This window comes from Carassius carassius, chromosome 46 (assembly GCF_963082965.1).
Source record: "Carassius carassius chromosome 46, fCarCar2.1, whole genome shotgun sequence".
NCBI lineage: Eukaryota > Metazoa > Chordata > Actinopteri > Cypriniformes > Cyprinidae > Carassius > Carassius carassius.
The window spans coordinates 21,803,967-21,823,470 of record NC_081800.1 but is presented as its reverse complement, the minus strand read 5'-3'; the positions used below and the strand labels follow the sequence as shown (position 1 = coordinate 21,823,470).

The 19,504-nt window shown below is 35.4% G+C and overlaps 2 protein-coding genes across 2 annotated transcripts in view; one reads left to right on the top strand and one right to left on the bottom strand.

Annotated features, from left to right (window-relative positions):
* Positions 1-19,504, top strand: part of LOC132129177 (transmembrane protein 18-like) — a 386,729-nt gene that overhangs the window by 141,568 nt on the left and 225,657 nt on the right. The gene's annotated exons all lie outside the window — the stretch shown is intronic.
* LOC132129606 (homeobox protein Hox-C13a-like) lies at positions 3,049-5,856 on the bottom strand. The gene is made up of 2 exons (XM_059541246.1): positions 5,150-5,856; positions 3,049-3,415 (listed from the first exon to the last, which is right to left on the bottom strand). Exons 1-2 carry the CDS (start codon positions 5,811-5,813, stop codon positions 3,159-3,161), a joined length of 921 nt encoding a protein of 306 aa, XP_059397229.1. The 5' UTR covers positions 5,814-5,856; the 3' UTR covers positions 3,049-3,158.

The following is a 19,504-nucleotide window of genomic DNA, read 5'->3' as shown; positions in this document are numbered from 1 at the left end:
CATTTGAAAAAAAATCTTAAAGCGTGTTGTGTGTGTACAGTCCAAGAGTGGGAAAAACATATTGCGAAGACGTTTCATTTTCCCCGCATTGTTCGTAATAGATCTATGGACATATTAAAAAGGCCTCGCGCCTAACCAGATAGAAAATGGTAGCTTGACAGAGCAAAAGCGTCAATAAAAGACCATAAAATAAATGCATACAGTTATATAAATATACTACTCATTTCCATATTAAAAACACCAAGGCACTGTGCATATTCACTAAAAATAAATAAACTAGCAATACCTTTTGACGTGACCCTGGATGCATCTCTTGATATTTGGGAAGTAGTACCCATCATTCCTCGGCTTGCCTATGGAAATAACACAAGATGACATCTCTGTGAGCACTGTCTTTTGCAGACGTAAACGCACTACTGCCTTCGTGGTCAATATAACACCTCATTATGAGAGAATACAACCATTGGTAGTTTAAAACTTATACGGGCAAGGGATCGCAGAAGAGAAAAATCTATGTTTTCAATTGTAATGAGAAGCATGTATAAAAAACGGGTGTATACACTGTACATGTTCACAATGATAAGGATATCGGATAATCAGAGCTTTTTTAAATGTATTTATAGTATGTCATTAACTCTCGCCGTCTAGACAGGGAAATAACACCTTGTTTGCCCGAAAACAAACCACAGGCAGTGGTGTCCAGCCCCTCTGTTTATTATTCACAAGACTCTGTGATGTCAAGGTCAAAGCGACCGCATAGTCATGGTCAAGGGTAACGCGCGATCACGTGATGTTATAACAGAAGGCCTAACTATCTTGAGGTAAAAACCAAATTTCTCACTCCTCAAAGTACTGCACAAAGTAGTACTGTGCAAAGTTCTGCACATCACTGATAGTTGTCAGATGACAAAGTTTTATCAGTAACCGGGTGTGTGCCTCATAGGCCTGTGTTACCAAGGGAATTAAAAGTTCCTTAGTTTACACCAAATTACAGAGTTTCTTATATTTACACAAGAACATTTGCTCATATACGCCCTTCATTTGTACATTTAAGAGCATTTCTTGTTCATTAAGGCGAGTAAGCGATTATAGCATGGTTAAAACTATATTATAGGAACCTACACAATCGTGTAGCATATACACGCCAAAGTCCATTTTTGCGTATCAATACCACGAGTTTTCATTTTTATTTGGCGTACTATTTATATGCAATTTTTTGAGACCGGGCTCATTAATTATAACAGGTTGACAGTATTTAATTTATTCCTTGAATGTAGCATAAGAAAAAGTCATAAGAAAAAGTATTTAAAATAAATTAGACCATTAACAGTACTTCAGATAGTTTATTTTATTTAATAAATATTAAAAAGTAAATTATAAGTTGATAAAAAAGGAAAATGTTTAACCATTAAATTAATGTTATGCTTCCGACTATACTTTCATGATACAAGAAACGGGATAATCCTTGTGATCCAATATGAAACGGTGAAGATCATACTGTATCTAAGTGTTGCTGTGGCATATTCGTAGTGATATTTCACTGAAAATTCGCCCTTTTTCGTATTTATTGTTCAAAAATGGTAGATGGTAGAATTACCTACAAAGTGAGCAGACTTAAATCGAATACGTACTCTATAATAACGATAATGTAATTATAATGAAGAATTATATTATTAACACTATACTTAAGTAAATAAACACTATGAGCCTTTCCATGCAAGTGCACTGCTTGATTATTAAGTTAAGCCTATACTAAAAAAGCCTATACTAAGTCCGTCGCTTGAGCATTCTGGTTCAAATTAAATTCGGTGTTAAATTTTGGATTGTTAGCATTTATATGTATCTAAATCGACAGTTTGAAGGTAAAAGTTTAATGATCATACTAGACCATTTGCAATCGTCAATATTATCCTGTCTTGTCACTAATATGAAGGATGTTTTCCCCCCACTATATTTTAAGCAACCCCGATCAACTACTATCGATAAAGTTCTTTGCAATATGTAGCCTACACACATTACGTCTATTGAAAATCCTTCACCCAAATGACACAAAAACATCGCATCTATTGTAAAAGCTCACTTGGAAGCTTTATCAGACACATATAGAAGCGGGCATAAATGGGCCATCGCTTTCACTGATAATTGAAATGCATTGATTCACTACAAGCACCATTCCATTGTCATTTTTATTTATGAAATATGTCTCAATTCAGTACTTTAGGAATTGAACACCACAATACAGTTCACATACTGCACGAAAAGAGATACAGACAAGTTGTGTGAACAGCTCCAATGCTTTACGATATATATTTCATATAAAAACAAAAAGGTTGTGCATTAATGTTTAATACTAAATTATTTCAAATGCTTACAATCATTCCAGTTGCATGGGAGAGTCATATCCTTCACTGTTAACAGGGACAGAAACAAATGATCTTGAAACATTCCTTTTTTACAGACCTGTCATACGCGAAATCTAAATTAAATAATAGAAGCATTATTCTGTACAGTTAACATTAGCAGCCTGGTTTACCCTCGGCATTAAAAAGCAATGTATCCCACAGTGATCCAAATAGCTTTTGAGGTCTCGAAGGCTCATTCTAGCAAAATATTTGTCAAAACAAATAACGTTTCTGTTCGTGATCCAGTTCAACATTTGCTATAGCCTTTCGAGAGTTTATACAAGTCTTGATTCAACCAAAGTGTGCCACAGACATTTTTGTTTTGTTTGTTTCTCTCCCTCTTCTCTTGCGTGTTGAGCACCTCGAGTGTTTTCTGCTGGCTGGTTGGCTTTGACGCAGTCAGGAAGAGATGCAGAAGGGACGCTTCTCTCTTTATTTTCAGATGCACGTAAACCATGTGTCTCTTTGATATTTGTGTCATTTTAAATATTTATTATTTATATATGTACATTCATAGAAAAGGACGAAGTTGAAATGTTTTCTTTTTTCTGTATTTTCACAGTTTTGTATCATATGCCCAAAAAGCCAAAGAGTGAGTGGTTATGGTATTGTGTGCATGATTTAAATTAAATAAAGTAAAGACAGGTTAGGCTTGAGGCTGCACGGATGGTCTTCATTCATGATTTCGACAGAGGTAAATATCAGACTTTCTGGACGGAAGGGTATAAGCTGGAGGGAAAAAGTACGGAACGTACATCAAGTATGCATGTGATTATTAGTCTTGGATTTACTGACAAACTTTTTCTCCTTCACTCTGCGGTTCTGGAACCAAATAGTAACTTGGCGTTCTGAGAGGTTGGTTGTGGCAGAGATGCGTCGTCTCTTGTCTTTGGTGATGAACTTGCTTGCTGCATACTCTTTTTCCAGTTCCTTTAGTTGTATCTTGGTGTAGGGAACACGCTTTTTGCGCCCTCGACGATAACTGCTGACTTCTGGCTGCAACGGAACAACATCTAAAAAACAAAACATACATAAAAATATTCGTATAACCTGTTATGCCCAATTAGACACAAATGAAAGATTATGAAATTTTGGTTCGCTTTGGGGAAACACTATGAGTTATCTATTTAATTATTAAATTGTTTAGCCAAATTATTTAAATATCTGGGGGCAATATTGTCAAATTAACAAAGAGGCAGCTGTGTTTCTTTTGTGAGATACTTTATTTATTGAAACAAAAATTATATACAAGCATTGGAGTAGCCTAACAGAACAGGTTTTTAATATACAGACAGGCTAACTAAATCTTTCTCGATTAAAGTTTGGATGGATGGGGTTTGTGAAAAGACAAAATCTTGCTAAAACTCCAGGATTGTGGGTAATATTGACAATTGTTTGTCAGTTATAATACAGTATACTATTATGTAAAATCACGTGTACCTTAATTATAATGTGTTTTATAACTCCGTACTAACGACAGCAACATTATTTTTTTTTTTCAAATCACTACCTGACTGTGGCAAGGTAAAGGAAAAATAAGGTGAAGGATATTAGGCTATTCTGGCAGCTGAAGCACACATTCAGATGTATTCTAGGATTTTCCCTGATAGTAAACTGGCACATAATGTTTTAGACAGAAGCATGTCCACTGCCCTTCCGTCAGTCACGAATTATTGTCTAGCGGCCCCGAACACACTTGAAGAAACTGTAAAGAACTGGTTTGGGGCATGCACGAAAACAGTATAGAAGTTTTTCATTAAACAAGCTGTTTGTTAAATTCTTATTTGTAGCTATTTTAATATATGGCTTGTGTATGTGACCTCTTCTGGGGGTCAGGGGCGTGATGGTGGTGACAATTCACTATAAACACTATAAGTAGCCTATATTTAGTTTAGATCTGAAATTACAGTAAATACCTACACAGCACTGGTAATTTTGATTTGCCACTGCTGAATAGCAATACTGAATGACTGAGCTGACATTTGCATTATATGTAATATTTTTGCTCACAGCTAAAATCAATAACTTGACTACAGAACGTCAGATGCTCTATGGGGAGAAAATGCTGCACCATGGCATTCGCAAAATTTCCATAACAGATTGCGGGGCACCACTCCCGATCACTGCTGACAAAGATTTATATGCGTTGTACAAATAAGGACCTTCTGTATTATCATACGGGAGGAGCAAAGGTAGACAGTATTGCCATACCCCAGTTCCAAACTGCGTGACTTTCCTAGCTTAAGAATCCTGTGACTCAATAATATTCGAGTTAATATATGACTAACCCCTGTAACCAGATACGTCCCTCAAACATTGTTCTATTTTATGTAAGATGTTGTAAATAAAACGTACATTCTAGGCGAACTAAACTCAGCCTTGTTGAAACTTGTTGAGTTTAGGATTCGATCAAATTCTTGTTGAGGAAAGCCAATTGAACATTTACCGACTGTCACGTGTCAAAAATGAATAGAACAACATTGACACATTTGGCAGGTTCATGCAGACCTTCTGGATGCGAAATCTTAATCCATTATATAGAGTTATGATTTTAACGCTCTTATCAACTGATTCGTTTTTCTGAAGAATATCTTTTTATACATATCATTAAGGCGAATACTTTGCACGTTCAGTTTACAGTTGTGGAAAAGTATATAATTAGCCTAAATACCAGGACGTCTTATCATCCCTTTAATACATATGCATTTTTCATAGTTTCATGGTTTCACAACTATGGCAAGACATACCTGGAAACGGAGATTTCCAAAGATGAGAAGACTGTGTTTGCTCCTTTGAACAGTACACCTGCCCATCCCAGCCATTCGACAGAGCCCAGTGTTGATAGCCCTCCATGGGGATCAATGCATCGTGACGTGGCTCTGGATGCGCACTAATACTGGGGACCACCGACATGTCTAGATATCCTGGAACCGCCTGGTACGAGCTTGCAAAACTCGGGTAGAAAGCAAACTCTTTTGCCCTGCTGGAGAGCTCCTCCGTGGGCAAGGCGCTGCTCGTCTCGGCATATTTGTCTGCGGGATGGTATGAACATGGTTTCTGCTGCAAGTTCACATTGTGCGAGTGAGATAATCTGCAACCGTAGTAAGGGTTTCCAAAGGGGTAGCCGTAACTCAGAGAGGCGCTAGATGACGTCTGTGGAGCGGGGCACTGTCGCCCAGCTTCAGGGGAGGATATATCCGAGTACACGGATCCCTGGTGAGTCGCTATGGTGCCGGAATGCCGCCCCAGCGCGGGGTGTGAGATCAGTTCCCTGCAATGAGTCGCAGGGCAATTCCCGCTCAATCCTTCCATAATTTGGCTTTTATTCTGAATATTTTCATTCGGGCTTTTTTCATACACGTACATCAAGGTGTCCGCCCAGCGTGGATGCAGGACCAGCGAAGTCGTCATATCACGGGCTGCCGATGCTTTTTAAAAGTCGCCTACTCCAAGACTGATACCTCATTTCCAACTACATTTTACGTACGCGCATGCGCACCCACGTGTCCAGTTCATTAAAGCGCAGGCACGTGATATGCTAACTATCCCAAAGAGACTGGGTTGTGGGTGGGAATCATAATCCCTTTAAACAACTACTGGCTCACGTTTCACGCCTGGCTTCTAAGGTTCTCGGTGCCTAGGCATTGGCTAAGATAGTTGGAGATAGCTGTTCTTAAAGGAGAAGGCTTTAAGCTAAGGGGGAACGAAAACAACCTCAAAATTCGGCCGACAAATGTCTGAACACTTGGCCACACGCACAGTTAATTAATTTACCTTTCATTATCTACAATCTCAAACGCAGTAAATCAGTAACAACATTAATACATACATAAATATATGCATACAAAGAAACGTGCATACATTCATGATCAGTTTTACAGAATACGAGTAGCATGAGAAAATTATGCATGATAGAAATCGTATGAATTTAGTTATTCTTCAGTTATTTTATTACAATAAAAGCAACTGTTCGCATCGTCAATGATTCACTTCCGACTGCATTTGAGGGGAAAATATTGCGTTGTTTAAAATACGAACGAACTGCTGTGCTGTAATAAATGTTAGGCGGGGAAATATAAAACAAAATAACAAATAATAAAAATATCTATAATAATATGCAAACAAAAATGCAAAAACACTACAAACCGAATGAAAACATCCTAAACAGTGGGGAAAAAGCATAAGTGTGATCTATCATGTTATTTCATATATAATTTCCATTATGAAACTAATGGCGTGTGCTGATGATTCTTTTGTAAATAGTTTTTCATCTATGTGTATGTTTCTGTCGCACTGTTATAAAATTATTTGCCTACATATTCAGTTACACAACTGCAGTTTTAAGAGTTGTTTGTTTTAATTATTATTTTCCATATATAGGCTACCCTCCAACATTCAAATACGCGTATGTAATTTAATATCATCAAACAAAACGAAAATCTGCAAAATATTTGATTGAAAAAATAAAAACTTTGAAATTTAAGTATGGATACATTTAGACATTCTTTGTCCAATGTCAGGATTACACAATACACATACAAAATATTTGCAGTTTTTGCAAGTATGGTAAATGTTTATTGTTATATGCTGCATTTGTATTCTTATTTGAATACTACAATGTAGAATACATTTAATCAATTCCAACTAGTGTCACGACAAGAAAGAATGCATAGCCACTGGATAAGATTTTCCTCCAGTCTGATGTTGCACATTTACAATGCAACGTTTCATGAGGAATGAATAAGAGTCCCATACCCTATTAAAACATTCCTCTTGTTATTAGTTTCAATTGGGTAGCGACGAGTCAGAGACGGTCTTTGAGTATTACACAATCTGAACAGTTTTTACATTGTAGACAGTGTTGTGTGTTTTGTGCGTTATAGATATAATATTGAGGAGTTCATTGATTATTCCTATTTGCAAAGATAAATTCATCGTTGGCTTCACGGAATGAATAATGGACAAATCATACAAATGGCAGCTGCATGGAAGTCCAAGGTCAAGGTAAAAAAAAAAAACGCAGACAAACAGGGTCGTAATCAGAGTCTAGACAGACAAGAATGAACTTCACTCTCGTATGCATGCAAACTCGTAGCTTGAAAGGCTTTGAGATACAACTTGGGAAAACGGAAAAGAAACTGGTAAACAATCCAAGTGGTCCCCAAAGTAATTTCTACTTTTTAAAGTGCACCGGCAACTGTTAATCTGTTACGAGTAGGAAGACAAATACTACTAACAATGCAGAAATCCCATTCCGGTGAATCTGCATTCTTCTTCTTGCATTTCTGTGAAGTGTTCCTCTGTACGACATGTTAATTATGGAACTTCTAACTCGTTTGACTTATATTGTGCAGATTTGTTGACATTATTTAAACGTGTTGCTCTATAAGAACCATGTTTGTCAAAAAAACACAGAAAACATTTATATATACTTATGTTTATATAACGTACAATATAGTTATTAAGATTTTCTTCCTCAATCTAGCAAATTATTGATTTAAAAGTATAAATATGTAAAGTAAGAGTTTTGATCGAATACTTGATAACTTATTTTTCTGTATGATGTAGGGCAGAACTTGCAAAATCTCATGAGGTAAAGTAATTTGACCTCGGATGATCTTTTTGAAGTGCTCACTTTGATTAATTTGTCAACTGCAAATAACAATTATATTACAATTATGTCTAACAATTATATCGGGAACTATCCCCAACAGCATGTTAGAACAAGTATAAGACAACTCATATCTTATTATAATAAAACTAAATCCAAGAGATATAAAAAGTACATCTATCCGTCAATGCAAATACATTTTTTCATTTATTTACACAATGTTTGATTAATTTCATATCAAGGTCGCAGTTCACACGCGGCAACGTTGTGCTTATGCTATTTCTTCATGTACAAGTTGAACATATTAATATAAAACACACGTATGAATCTGTTTTAATAAAATAAGTTTGAATATGTGTATTCATAAAACTATTTGAAATAGCGTTAAATTCTCCTTTGAGATTATGCATTCTATTGCAGGTGTGTAGTCTTCATTTGACTGTGTTTGGAAATGTTTGCAAATCAGTTAAAATTACACTTCACCTTAAATAAAAATATATGAAAATTTTCGACTCTTTGTTAAATAGCCTACAAGATCCAATATAGCTACATTACATTTGCGCATTAGCAAGTCTACGGTCAAATCAGTGAGCATTGTTTGAATAACCGTAAGAGCGCTAAAATGGGAGCATTAACACACTGCGCCTTTAAAATTGTGACCACAGTGTCGAACTGGAAGAGGATCCAGTGAGTGCACCCTGTGTCTGTGTCAGTTTGTCTCTATGTGCACGTGCGCCTGATTGGGGATGCGCGAAAGCGGAGAAAGCACCTTTCTTCTTTGCATTGCTTTTTAAAAATCACAAAATACTTAGGCATTTTCAAATGTAAGACTGATTTCAAAAATTAAAAATATATATTTATTTTAATAACACTGAAAGTTTCCTTAAAACTGTGTACATCTAGATAGGCACATCTCTGCGTGTTTCAATCTTATGTTACAAGCATCGCTTTTTCTAGTCTTTGGCTTTGATTTTTTCTCTTTTCTGTTGCAAAGAGACCACAGGTGCACACTGAAATACATATCTCCATGCCTCAATTAAATGACCGTTGTGGTGGAATGCACACTGAATTATCAGCTTCTTAATTACAGTCCCAAATACATAATAAAACAGAAATCAGAGGGGTTTTTTAAACGTACGTAATCACATTTTAATTTTTTTTGCCCCAGTTCAAGGAGTAATATGAAAATACATATTAAAATATCTAATAAAATATTAAAAGGCTTAAAGAGATCTTTAAGAGTAAAATCTAAGAAAAGCATTGTCTGGGAAGTTAGATTTTGAGATTTGTCAAATATAGATTAAAAAGGAACCAATTGTCTAGTTTAGTCATCATTGACGTCATCACGAAAAGCGACAATAATTTACACACACACACACACACACACACACACGTAGCTATAAGTTATACACTTTTTAATCTAAACACACCCCTATCCCTATCCCTAACCCTACCAATTTCTGCATTTTAACAATTTCTTTGTTTACTTTTATTGAATATCAGTTATACAAATGAGGACGTCCTCAAATGGATGTATTTGGTCTTTTTTATTATTATTAAAAAAAATTTTTTTTGTGATTTTGTGTTCAAGTTTTGCTCACTTTAGGTACACATTTTTCCCCAAAGTATGGTTAAGTACACACACACACACACACAAATGATTTTCATTTTCTTGTCACTTGGCAAATTCTTGTAATTGTCAAATTTTTATATCGAATGGTAAAAATCAATATGTTTGATGCAAATGTTTATATATTTTAATTTTCTGTTAAATTAACACAACAAAACTTTAGTCTGTTTTCACTACTCTGCTATTATACGCGCTTATATGAACGTACTATACAGGCATATATACCTGTCGGTCTCTCTGTAGATCTCTCTATTACACTGGGCCCAACTCTTCATATAGACTTATACATTTATTAGGCATCTGCACATATAACAGAAAACAAATGAAGAATGGAAAGCATAATGATACATTTTTGAACTTTTTAACCCTGCCTCATGCAAAAAACATTCAGACTATACACAAATGTTACAATAATAAATATTTGTATCATTTTATAAAATTTTCTGATATGAAAACATGAATAATGAATGTTAGACTCTATAAAGAACAGACTTGAGTTGATCCATTATTTAATTTTTAGTATAACACAAGAGTATATAGTTTTGCTCGCCTATAAGTTAAGGTCAAGGAAATCTGTCTTTCAGGGATTTGGGAGCTGGATTGTTTTGGCTGAGCGTCTTAAATTGTCAAGGAGCGGGGAAAAATCGATTGCAACATCGGTTAAAGCTCGCTCGCCTAGACGCTTTTAAAATATGCCTTTTATTCTGGTTTCCAGTGCACACATTCGTTCAGTAGTTTAGTCAGTCAAAAATGACATTATGATTTGTATATCACAAATTAGATTCACTCACTCGATACTCTTTAAAGACAATTGTTTTACTCTGAAATGCCTACATAATATCTGAACATGGTTGGTTATTTTACACCTTATTGTAATTATTTGTAAAGACTTGTGTAATTGCTAAGATGTAAGTTAAATTTACTTACAACCTTCGCTCTACAAAACCTGTTCTACAGGTAAAATTGATGTAAAGAAAGCAATCAATTTTTTATTAACAAATAAAATACATTTCCCACCAAAATAGACTCCTCGATGCTTACATATACAGTACACTGTATATTGAACAAAATAAAAAAAGTTGTTCAAAAACGTGAACGCAACCTGTTCTATGCCTAAATCATCTAAAAAATAAATAAAATAATATTTTTTTAAAAATTGGTAAAGTGCTCCAGGCGTTTTAGAGCTACAGCTTTGCCTCTGCATGCATATTCTTGTGGGACTGCTGCAAGCCTTGTTCAGGAACTGATTCTCCCCTTAAAAAAAAAAAAAAAAAAAGTGCGGTGCCAACGGTTATGAATATATATCAGTATGTCACTGCAGTTCCACAGTGCTACTATTATATATACCTACCCCATTCCAATATAATTCAATAAAAATTTAAGCTAAGCAATATAGCCGAACGATTAGGAATAAACAGTGGTTCCAAATAAAGCAACTCAAACTCGGGTTCGTTTTGACCTCCCTTCTCCTTCCAGAAAAAATAGCCTACCGTCACTTTTGGAGAAGAAACAAATCGGTATTAAATCTCGCATAGTTTTCAGCAGAATATGGCTAGGCCTGCGTCCACTCAGTCTCGGTGCAATAAGGTATAAATCTAACCCGATCTCAGAGTGCGTTTCAATAGCACGATTTTCGGTTTCTGTTTGGCATCCTATTTACGCAGAATTGACTTTGGCGTGTATATGACACGCAGTGGTTAGGTTTAGGGCCTGGGATAGTGGGATAGGGTGAGTATTATATGTATGCCAAACTGCTTATCATAGACTACCTTTAAGGTACCAAAACTGACCCTTTAGGTACAAACATGTAAATTTTGAAAAGGTGCCGCCCCAGTGAAAGCTTTTGTAGCCTACCTTTATTTCTGAGAGTGTATGCTTATCAAAAACTGCGTAGGCTATTATATGCACGTCAAACACGTGCGCATCACATGCTCGCCAAAGTCAATTTCTACCTAAACATTTATTTTCTACTTATTTATATTTCCAATGTAAGACCCTTAGGTTCAGGGGGCTGCATTGCAATGGCAACTAGGTCGGTTTGTCAGAGCCTCTATGCAGACAAAATGTCTCCCCCACTTTCAGACACGTCTAGTCGGAAGTCCAAGTTCAAGTTAAAGGAGGCGGTCAGTTCCTCTGCAGGCATGTTAATTGCGACAGCATGGCTCTTAGTACAACTTTCTCGGTTTTTTGACATCTTTACTTTTAGGCCAAATAAAGTTTTCGTATTTCCTCCGTAGGCCTATCTAACGGAATATAGGCTATCTTTGAGATCTCAAAATGCACGTGCCAGAAGTGGGATTTGAAAATGAACCATAATCATATATACTGGTGAGCTGGAATATTTTGGACAAATTGCATTATTGCTGGGTAAAAGTAATGCTTCAAGCTCTTGTTTTACGTGAAAGTTTCAAATTTAGCAATTTTGGATTATTTCAGAATAATTACATATTAAAGAAAAAAAGCAGCAAAACAGTAGGCCTACAGCAGCCAGCAGACATCAATTTACTTCAAGTGTCGAATTTACAAATACCCCGGCCCTGATGTATTATACAACAAAAGGCATATATATACACACACACACACATACTACTGATAGTATTGACACGATTATGTTTAGACTACTTAAGAAGCAACACGTATAGTCTATCTTGAGCTTTATTTTAACAAACGACCAAAACAATTAAACTTTTACATTTTAAACACGAAGGAATGGCATCGTCCTCTTTCCAACCACATGCAACAGTTATTTAATTACAACAGCCGCGATTTTTTTTTAAGTTTGACTGTTTTTATTATTTTCCCTTAGCAACAGCTACAAACAGCAAAACTAGAACTTGTACTTCAGCAATAACTTACCACTAACAGCAGTTGTTTTTTATTTAACAAGGCGTTCAGATGTCATTGGAAAAATATAATCGCATAATAATTTGATATATAAAACTTTATAAAATTATAACTTCTTTATAATCGCACAAAATAACTGCATGAATATAATAAACCCTGTGTAATAATCTGATTGAACGCTTTTTTGTTATTTATCTCTGGGCATGGTACACTTCTGAAAAAATCTGGCATCTAATAGCAAAGTTTAATATTGGTTCTTAATTACAAAAATTGGGAATAATAATATTCAGTGAATAAGCAGGAAACGCAGGATCACCAAAGTAATGTGCTGTACAAAGAGGATTTCGCTAAAGAAATGGGCAGCTTCAGTAGTACTCAAGACAAAACCATACGATCAAACATTTAGTCAGTGATCATCGAGGAAACTACGTAACAGGAACACAGGGAATGTGTGTAAATTCAGACTTTATTGTTATTTATGGAGTAAATATCTGTTATGTAAAACAGCTTAATGAGTCCAGTTCTAAGTAAAAAATTGAACCTTTATGTTTATATATATATATATGCAAGTACTAATTAACGTACAATAAAACATGGCCGATAACAAATGTGACGGCATATTCTGACATTCTGCTGTAAATCTCTGGAAAAAACATCACGATCAGCAGGCAGTAATAAGCTGTTTTTCAGCCATATCTCGGATTCACAAGGACAAATAAATGACGCATCCGCGTGCCCAGGAAAGTATGTGGACACATAATGAGAAGTTGTGGTCATTGTAGCCTGTTTACCTTCAATTTATCACACTGGACAAAACTTATTTTTTTGCTATAAGAGTATATTAAACTTAAGCTTCCATGGCAAAGTTTGAGCTTTCTCTGATACCTTGACACGCATTTATAATTTAAACATTATCATTCTCTCTATGCTAATTAACTGCACCAATATTTAGTACAAGAAATTGCTTAATAATAATAATAATAAAACTTTTATATCCAGATACGCTGGGTTACATTGTGTTCACAAAATATTTTATATAAAAGGTGCAAACTACATCAGAAATTCAGACCTAAAACTCCTGGGAACAGGTTCACTTCTGAAATCAGTAGATTATCTGTCCTATACTTTGTAACATTTTGGTGAGTACATTTAAACCACAAAGGAACAACACGAAATTGGATGTTTTGTTATTGTTATTACTTACCGCTCTAATAGAGAGTGCACTTGATACGGTCTTAGAAATAATATTTAAAATATGTATATCGCGGAAAAAAAACCTGACAAATCACTTCTGATAATTTTAAACCATAAATGTATACCAAATGTACAATCACTTCTCTGCATTTTACATCGTTCAACATAGCGTGCTATGATGAAGGTCAAGGTCGAACACATGCAGACTTCGGTAACTACAAAAGCATGAAAAGCTTGAGCATTGGATTTTTGACTTAAAGTATAGTTTAAATGATCTTTAACATACGTACAATAACTCACTGGATTTGTACTAATCGAGAGATTAGTAAAAATCATATAATATCTTTGTTTTCTCAAAATCTAAACAATATAATTTATACTAGAACAGCGAGTCTAAAATTATTGTGCTTAAAGTTATGTCGTTTTTAAGATCTTGTCCGACCATATTCTATCCACATATTTCCAGATTTATAATTGAGGAAAAAGAAAAAGTTGTTGGGTCACAATCAGTACTGGCACGAAAGCATAACTAGATTTCAGCCCGGTCATTGAGCACTAAATAAAACGTAACTCTTTGGACACCTATCTAAGTTGGTGTACAAAAGAAAAATAAAGTTAAAATGTAAAAGTTATGATGAAAATAATGTTTGAAATATTACACATAAATAGAAACAAATCCGCATGCACTACAGTGTCCTATACGCACGTCAAGGAGAAATTACGCATTTAAAAAAGTACGCTTTAAATAATTCAATACTACAGTTGTCCTCGAATACGTTGAGATATGCAATTAAAACAATCGGATATAAAATCGATAACCACTTGCTTCATATTCAGCTGGAGAGGGACAACAAGTAAAGTTCAAGTTCAAAGTCTTTCACAGCAGACAGCCAAGTACAACGCGCAAGGAGACCCCCACCTCTTACAAAATAAATCACAGAATGCACTAATTTTACCTTCTGGTTTTAAAACACGTTTATATATATATATATATATATATATAAACAACTAAATCAAAAAAGTAACTTCCTCAAGTTCTTTATAACTATAACCACACGGTCACGTTCAGAGGTACATATGACAAATTTCGTCACCGTCCGTCTTGTTCCAAACAACAATTCTGTGCTTGTGGACCGTTTCTAAGTTTGATTATACGCGCAACATTGAATGTGTTATTTTTAGTTTATGCTATAAAACTGCAGCTTCACAAACCTTATATAGATGACTGAGGTTAAATTTAAAACCGTGATACTCATCACCTCTCCAGTTTAACATAATTTTATCATTCAAATTTCAGTGTTTTAAGTGTCCCCATTTTCTCATTTACAACCAATATTTTGAAATATTATAGACTTGTAAAAACATATCTCCCTAAAAAAGGTGTACTTATTTACTTTTGTTTCTTAACATTGGATTCAATTTCAGTATAAAGAGACCAGAACAATACTGCAGTTACAGTTCAAAACTTTATTATACTTCAGTGATAATCTGTGAAGTCATACACGTGAAATATCTTGGATCAGTTCGACTAACTGCTCAAAAGATCATGTGCATTGGAGATAAAAAAATATTATAAACAGTATAAAGTTTTTTATTATTATTCCATTATCATGCTGAAATAAATAACAATATTCATTCGTAGTTCCAGTTCGATTGTTCTTCTGTATAGACTTTTTTCCTCTGAATAAATGTTTGATTAATTTGCATCCAGGAATGCCAGACTCTGAAATGTCGCATTTTTAAATAAGAAAATGTTTCAAATACTTTAATTAGTGAAACCATATCATACGGATGAATAATCGTATCATGACATTACTCAGTTAACAGCAATACAAAAGGGTGGACCGGTCATCAGATAAAACCATTCTACCCTGAGTCCCAAATAAACATTTTAACTATGCTAAATGTGTGTGCCTCCAGTCCTCTGATTGGTTTTATTGATTTAATTGGTATGTTTAAAGACCTCTTCTTGTTTGAATAAAAGTTGTTTTTCTCAGTCAAGTCGTCTATAAATACAAAGTAAATACAAACCAAATGTAATTTGAAATTAAAGCTTTTTTTATTAACATATTCAGAGTGGTTATGGGGCACTGAAAACCCGCGTTTTGCAACAATTCATCCTGCGTGGGATTTTATGAAGAGCCCTGTAGAAGAAGAGTTGTGATGTTAAATTCGTATATATCAACAGCGCGCGCTCAGTGTCCTTAATTAATCCTGTCCTTAATTAGATTATTAACGCATCCTGCCGCTGTAAAATAATGTGCATGAGTTAGAGATTAAATGCTTGAAAGGATTTAACACGAATGTCGACAGCAATAACGTAGTCTCTGAACGTTGGACAACAGGTACGTGACTTACTGTCATCAGCTTGGATGCTAGTGTACAAGCACGTGACGGTCTGCAAATTATAGTAGAGACAAATCAAACAAATGTTTAAATGTTCATATTTCTTGTTAAAACAAGATAACTCAATACAGCCTCCTTATAAGTATGGTTACAGATTATAGATTTCATGCAGAATGTCCCTATTCCTTATTTGAAGTGAGTGAAAGTGAAGTGACATTCAGCCAAGTATGGTAACCCATACTCAGAATTTGTGCTCTGCATTTAACCCATCCGAAATGCACACACACAGAGCAGTGAACACACACACACACACACACACACACACACTGTGAGCACACACCCGGAGCAGTGGGCAGCCATTTATGCTGCGGCGCCCGGGGAGCAGTTGGGGGTTCGATGCCTTGCTCAAGGGCACCTAAGTCGTGGTATTGAGGGTGGAGAGAGAACTGTACATGCACTCCCCCCACCCACAATTCCTGCCGGCCCGGGACTCGAACTCACAACTCTTAAGTTGGGAGTCCAACTCTCTAACCATTAGGCCACGACTTCCCCTAATGGAAAATTTGCTTCAAGTCTGTGGCATGCTGGACGAATTTCAGATGAAATTTGAGAACTAAAAATGTTCAAACATTTTTTTCCCACTCAGTATGCTTCACCACTAAATACTAAGATGACAGTGAATGTAAGTGGATACTTCATAAGAGATAGAGCTGCAAGGCTAAGTGAAGGTTCATTGTGGTCAGCATTAAAATCAGAGAATCAGCTGGTGGGGTTTAGTTGGATGAAACTTCACAACACAGATGTCTTGCAGTGTTCTTAGGTCCCTGGGTGTTCAAGATCACTGTTGAGTCTGAAAAGTGATTGGATGTCTGGATGAATGGATGAAGAACAAGAGGAAGATGTACCTTTGTTGCTTTGTTACAATTTGTTTTGTTAAAAGTGCTATATAAATAAAGGTGACTTTACTTTTACCTGCCATGAACAATACATTATCAATTAAAATGGTGGTCACTAAATTAACATCTAGTTTTAGCAAGCTACTGTACGAGTTATACATGTAGTAGGGGTCCGAAATAAATGGGTAACACCAATATTATTCATGTTTGAAAAAAGGTAATAAATAAAATGTGTAAACAATTGAGTCTCATGTTTCTGAACTGTTTGTAAATCACAATGTAACTTTGTGCTGAAACAAATGTCTAACAAATCACTATAGTTTAATTATAATTGCTAATTTTTCGGATGCATCAGGTGTTCTTGCACCTGGCTAGTGTTCAAACCACTCACAGATTTACCCTTATCACCCCCCCCCCCCAAAAAAAAGTAGAAAACTTGTACTTTTATATGGTAATGTTTTGTAATGTTACCCTCATGTCTTTATCATCAATCTGGGCAAAATACAATACAAGCAAAATCACTAACTAATAACACATTGAGAGAAAGTACATTTTATAAGCAACTACATAGTTCCAATAATACAATTGTCCAAATAATTGTGGTTCCAAGCGTATTTTATATTAATGTAATGGATAGTTTTGACATGGAATTTTTCAAGTCATTTAATAATTCAAATTCCTTTTGTTACAATATTTTTAAAAGCTTACAGGATAAAAGCACTATCATAGCCGATTGACCAAGAGTTATAACCTGGTTGGTATAGTATGCAAGGAGGTAAATATAAAACCTTGAGAATCTGTTAGTATTCCTATTTTTTTCAGTGGCAGGCACTATGCTAATCGGCCAAATCTTGACCTTTATTCATATGCACCAAGTGTACGAGGACTAATAGGGGATTGCATAAAACTGTAGTTCACTCCAGATGCATACTGAGGTGTGCAACATTATTGTACCCAAACAGAATTGAAAAAATAAAGGAAAAATAAAAGAACATGATTGAACATAATTACATACATCAGCTTTAAGAAAATGTTCAATAAATAAGCAATAAAAATGGAAACGCATGTATTCCTGATATTATCCACACATTTGCATTTTTATGAAAAATATAAGAAATTAATACATTTACAAGGAAAAAAATCTATATGCCGCTGCAGCAAAAGTTAGCTGAATATATCTGTACAAAAGGCTTGGCTGTCTCTTAAGTCCCGGATAATTCTGAACAATCAGGGTGTTCAGCATGGCTGAAATGTCACCACGGGAGGTGGAGCCGTATCGCAGGTTAGAGAGAGAGACGCAGCGCACGTGAGAAGATGGAGAGTTTGGCAGCTGTATTCTAGTACAATCAGTGTTTCTTTCAAGACATTGACTTTATACTGTGTTATACGAGTTTATACTGGGCAGAGGTGGGTAGAGTACCCAAAAACTGTACTCAAGTAAAAGTAAAAGTGCTTCTAGAAATATTTACTCAAGTAAAAGTAAAAGTACTAGTCTTGAATAGTTACTTGAGTAAGAGTAAAAGAGTATCGGGAAATAAATCTACTCAAGTAGTTAGTTACTAGTTACTTTGGGTCATATTTACTGAGCCTATTTTTATTTAGATATATAGATAAAATGTATGTAATGTATGTGTGCGTGTATAAATGTATATATTTCATCAGCCTTTACTCCAATTTATGTAATTTATTATAAAACCCTGTCTGTTTACTTAAGTAACAGAAATGTGTCATGCCATAACATATTTTTAATAAGACTGACTTTATATTAAATGTGAATTTAACATTGAAAGTTAATGTGATATAAATATTGCTACTAATCTTTCATTGTTCAGAAAGAGAGCAAATAACATTTACATTATTAAAGATCATTTTCACTCACAGTCTAGAGTTCAATCACTCTCAGAAACTCCCATTAAAATCGCTGAAACTGTTAACACTGTGAAATCAATATCTTAATTAAAGATTCGTACACACATCTGCACTTTGTTGTTTCTGACGAGAGAATTCGCCAGAAAGAGGTATTCAGTCAGTGAGCGAGTGAAGGAAGCACCAGCATTTTAGCGATGACTCATCGGAACACCTCTGATTGGCCAATGCTTTAATAAGCTCAAAAGAATCATGTGTGATTTGTTATAATGCGCAGTGCTGTAAAAACACATCTATCTCTTGACTCCCCTCTGTTATAAGCCACACACGTACAACAAACTAATGTCACAGTGGTATCGTGTACTGTAATCGAATCTAGCCCAAGTTATTACCTGTTAAACAGTAGACAGCACACGCGGTGTTCATCTAATAAGGATCTCCATCGCAAGCAATAGCCTTTGCAGATTTGCTTTCTATTCAGTGCAGTTCTATAGCCACGTTTTCAACGCTGCTGATGTTAAACGTTACAACTCTGAGTGAACCACTTCAGACGCTCAGCGCGTGCGGTGCGGCAGGGAACTGAACGACTCATTCAAACTGATTCATGAACCAATTCACTCGTTTGCCAATTGGTTTGATCAAGCCTTTGAACAGAATTGACTCAAAAGAATGAATCATTCGCGAATGGGCATCGCTCATTGCGAAAAGTAGACGG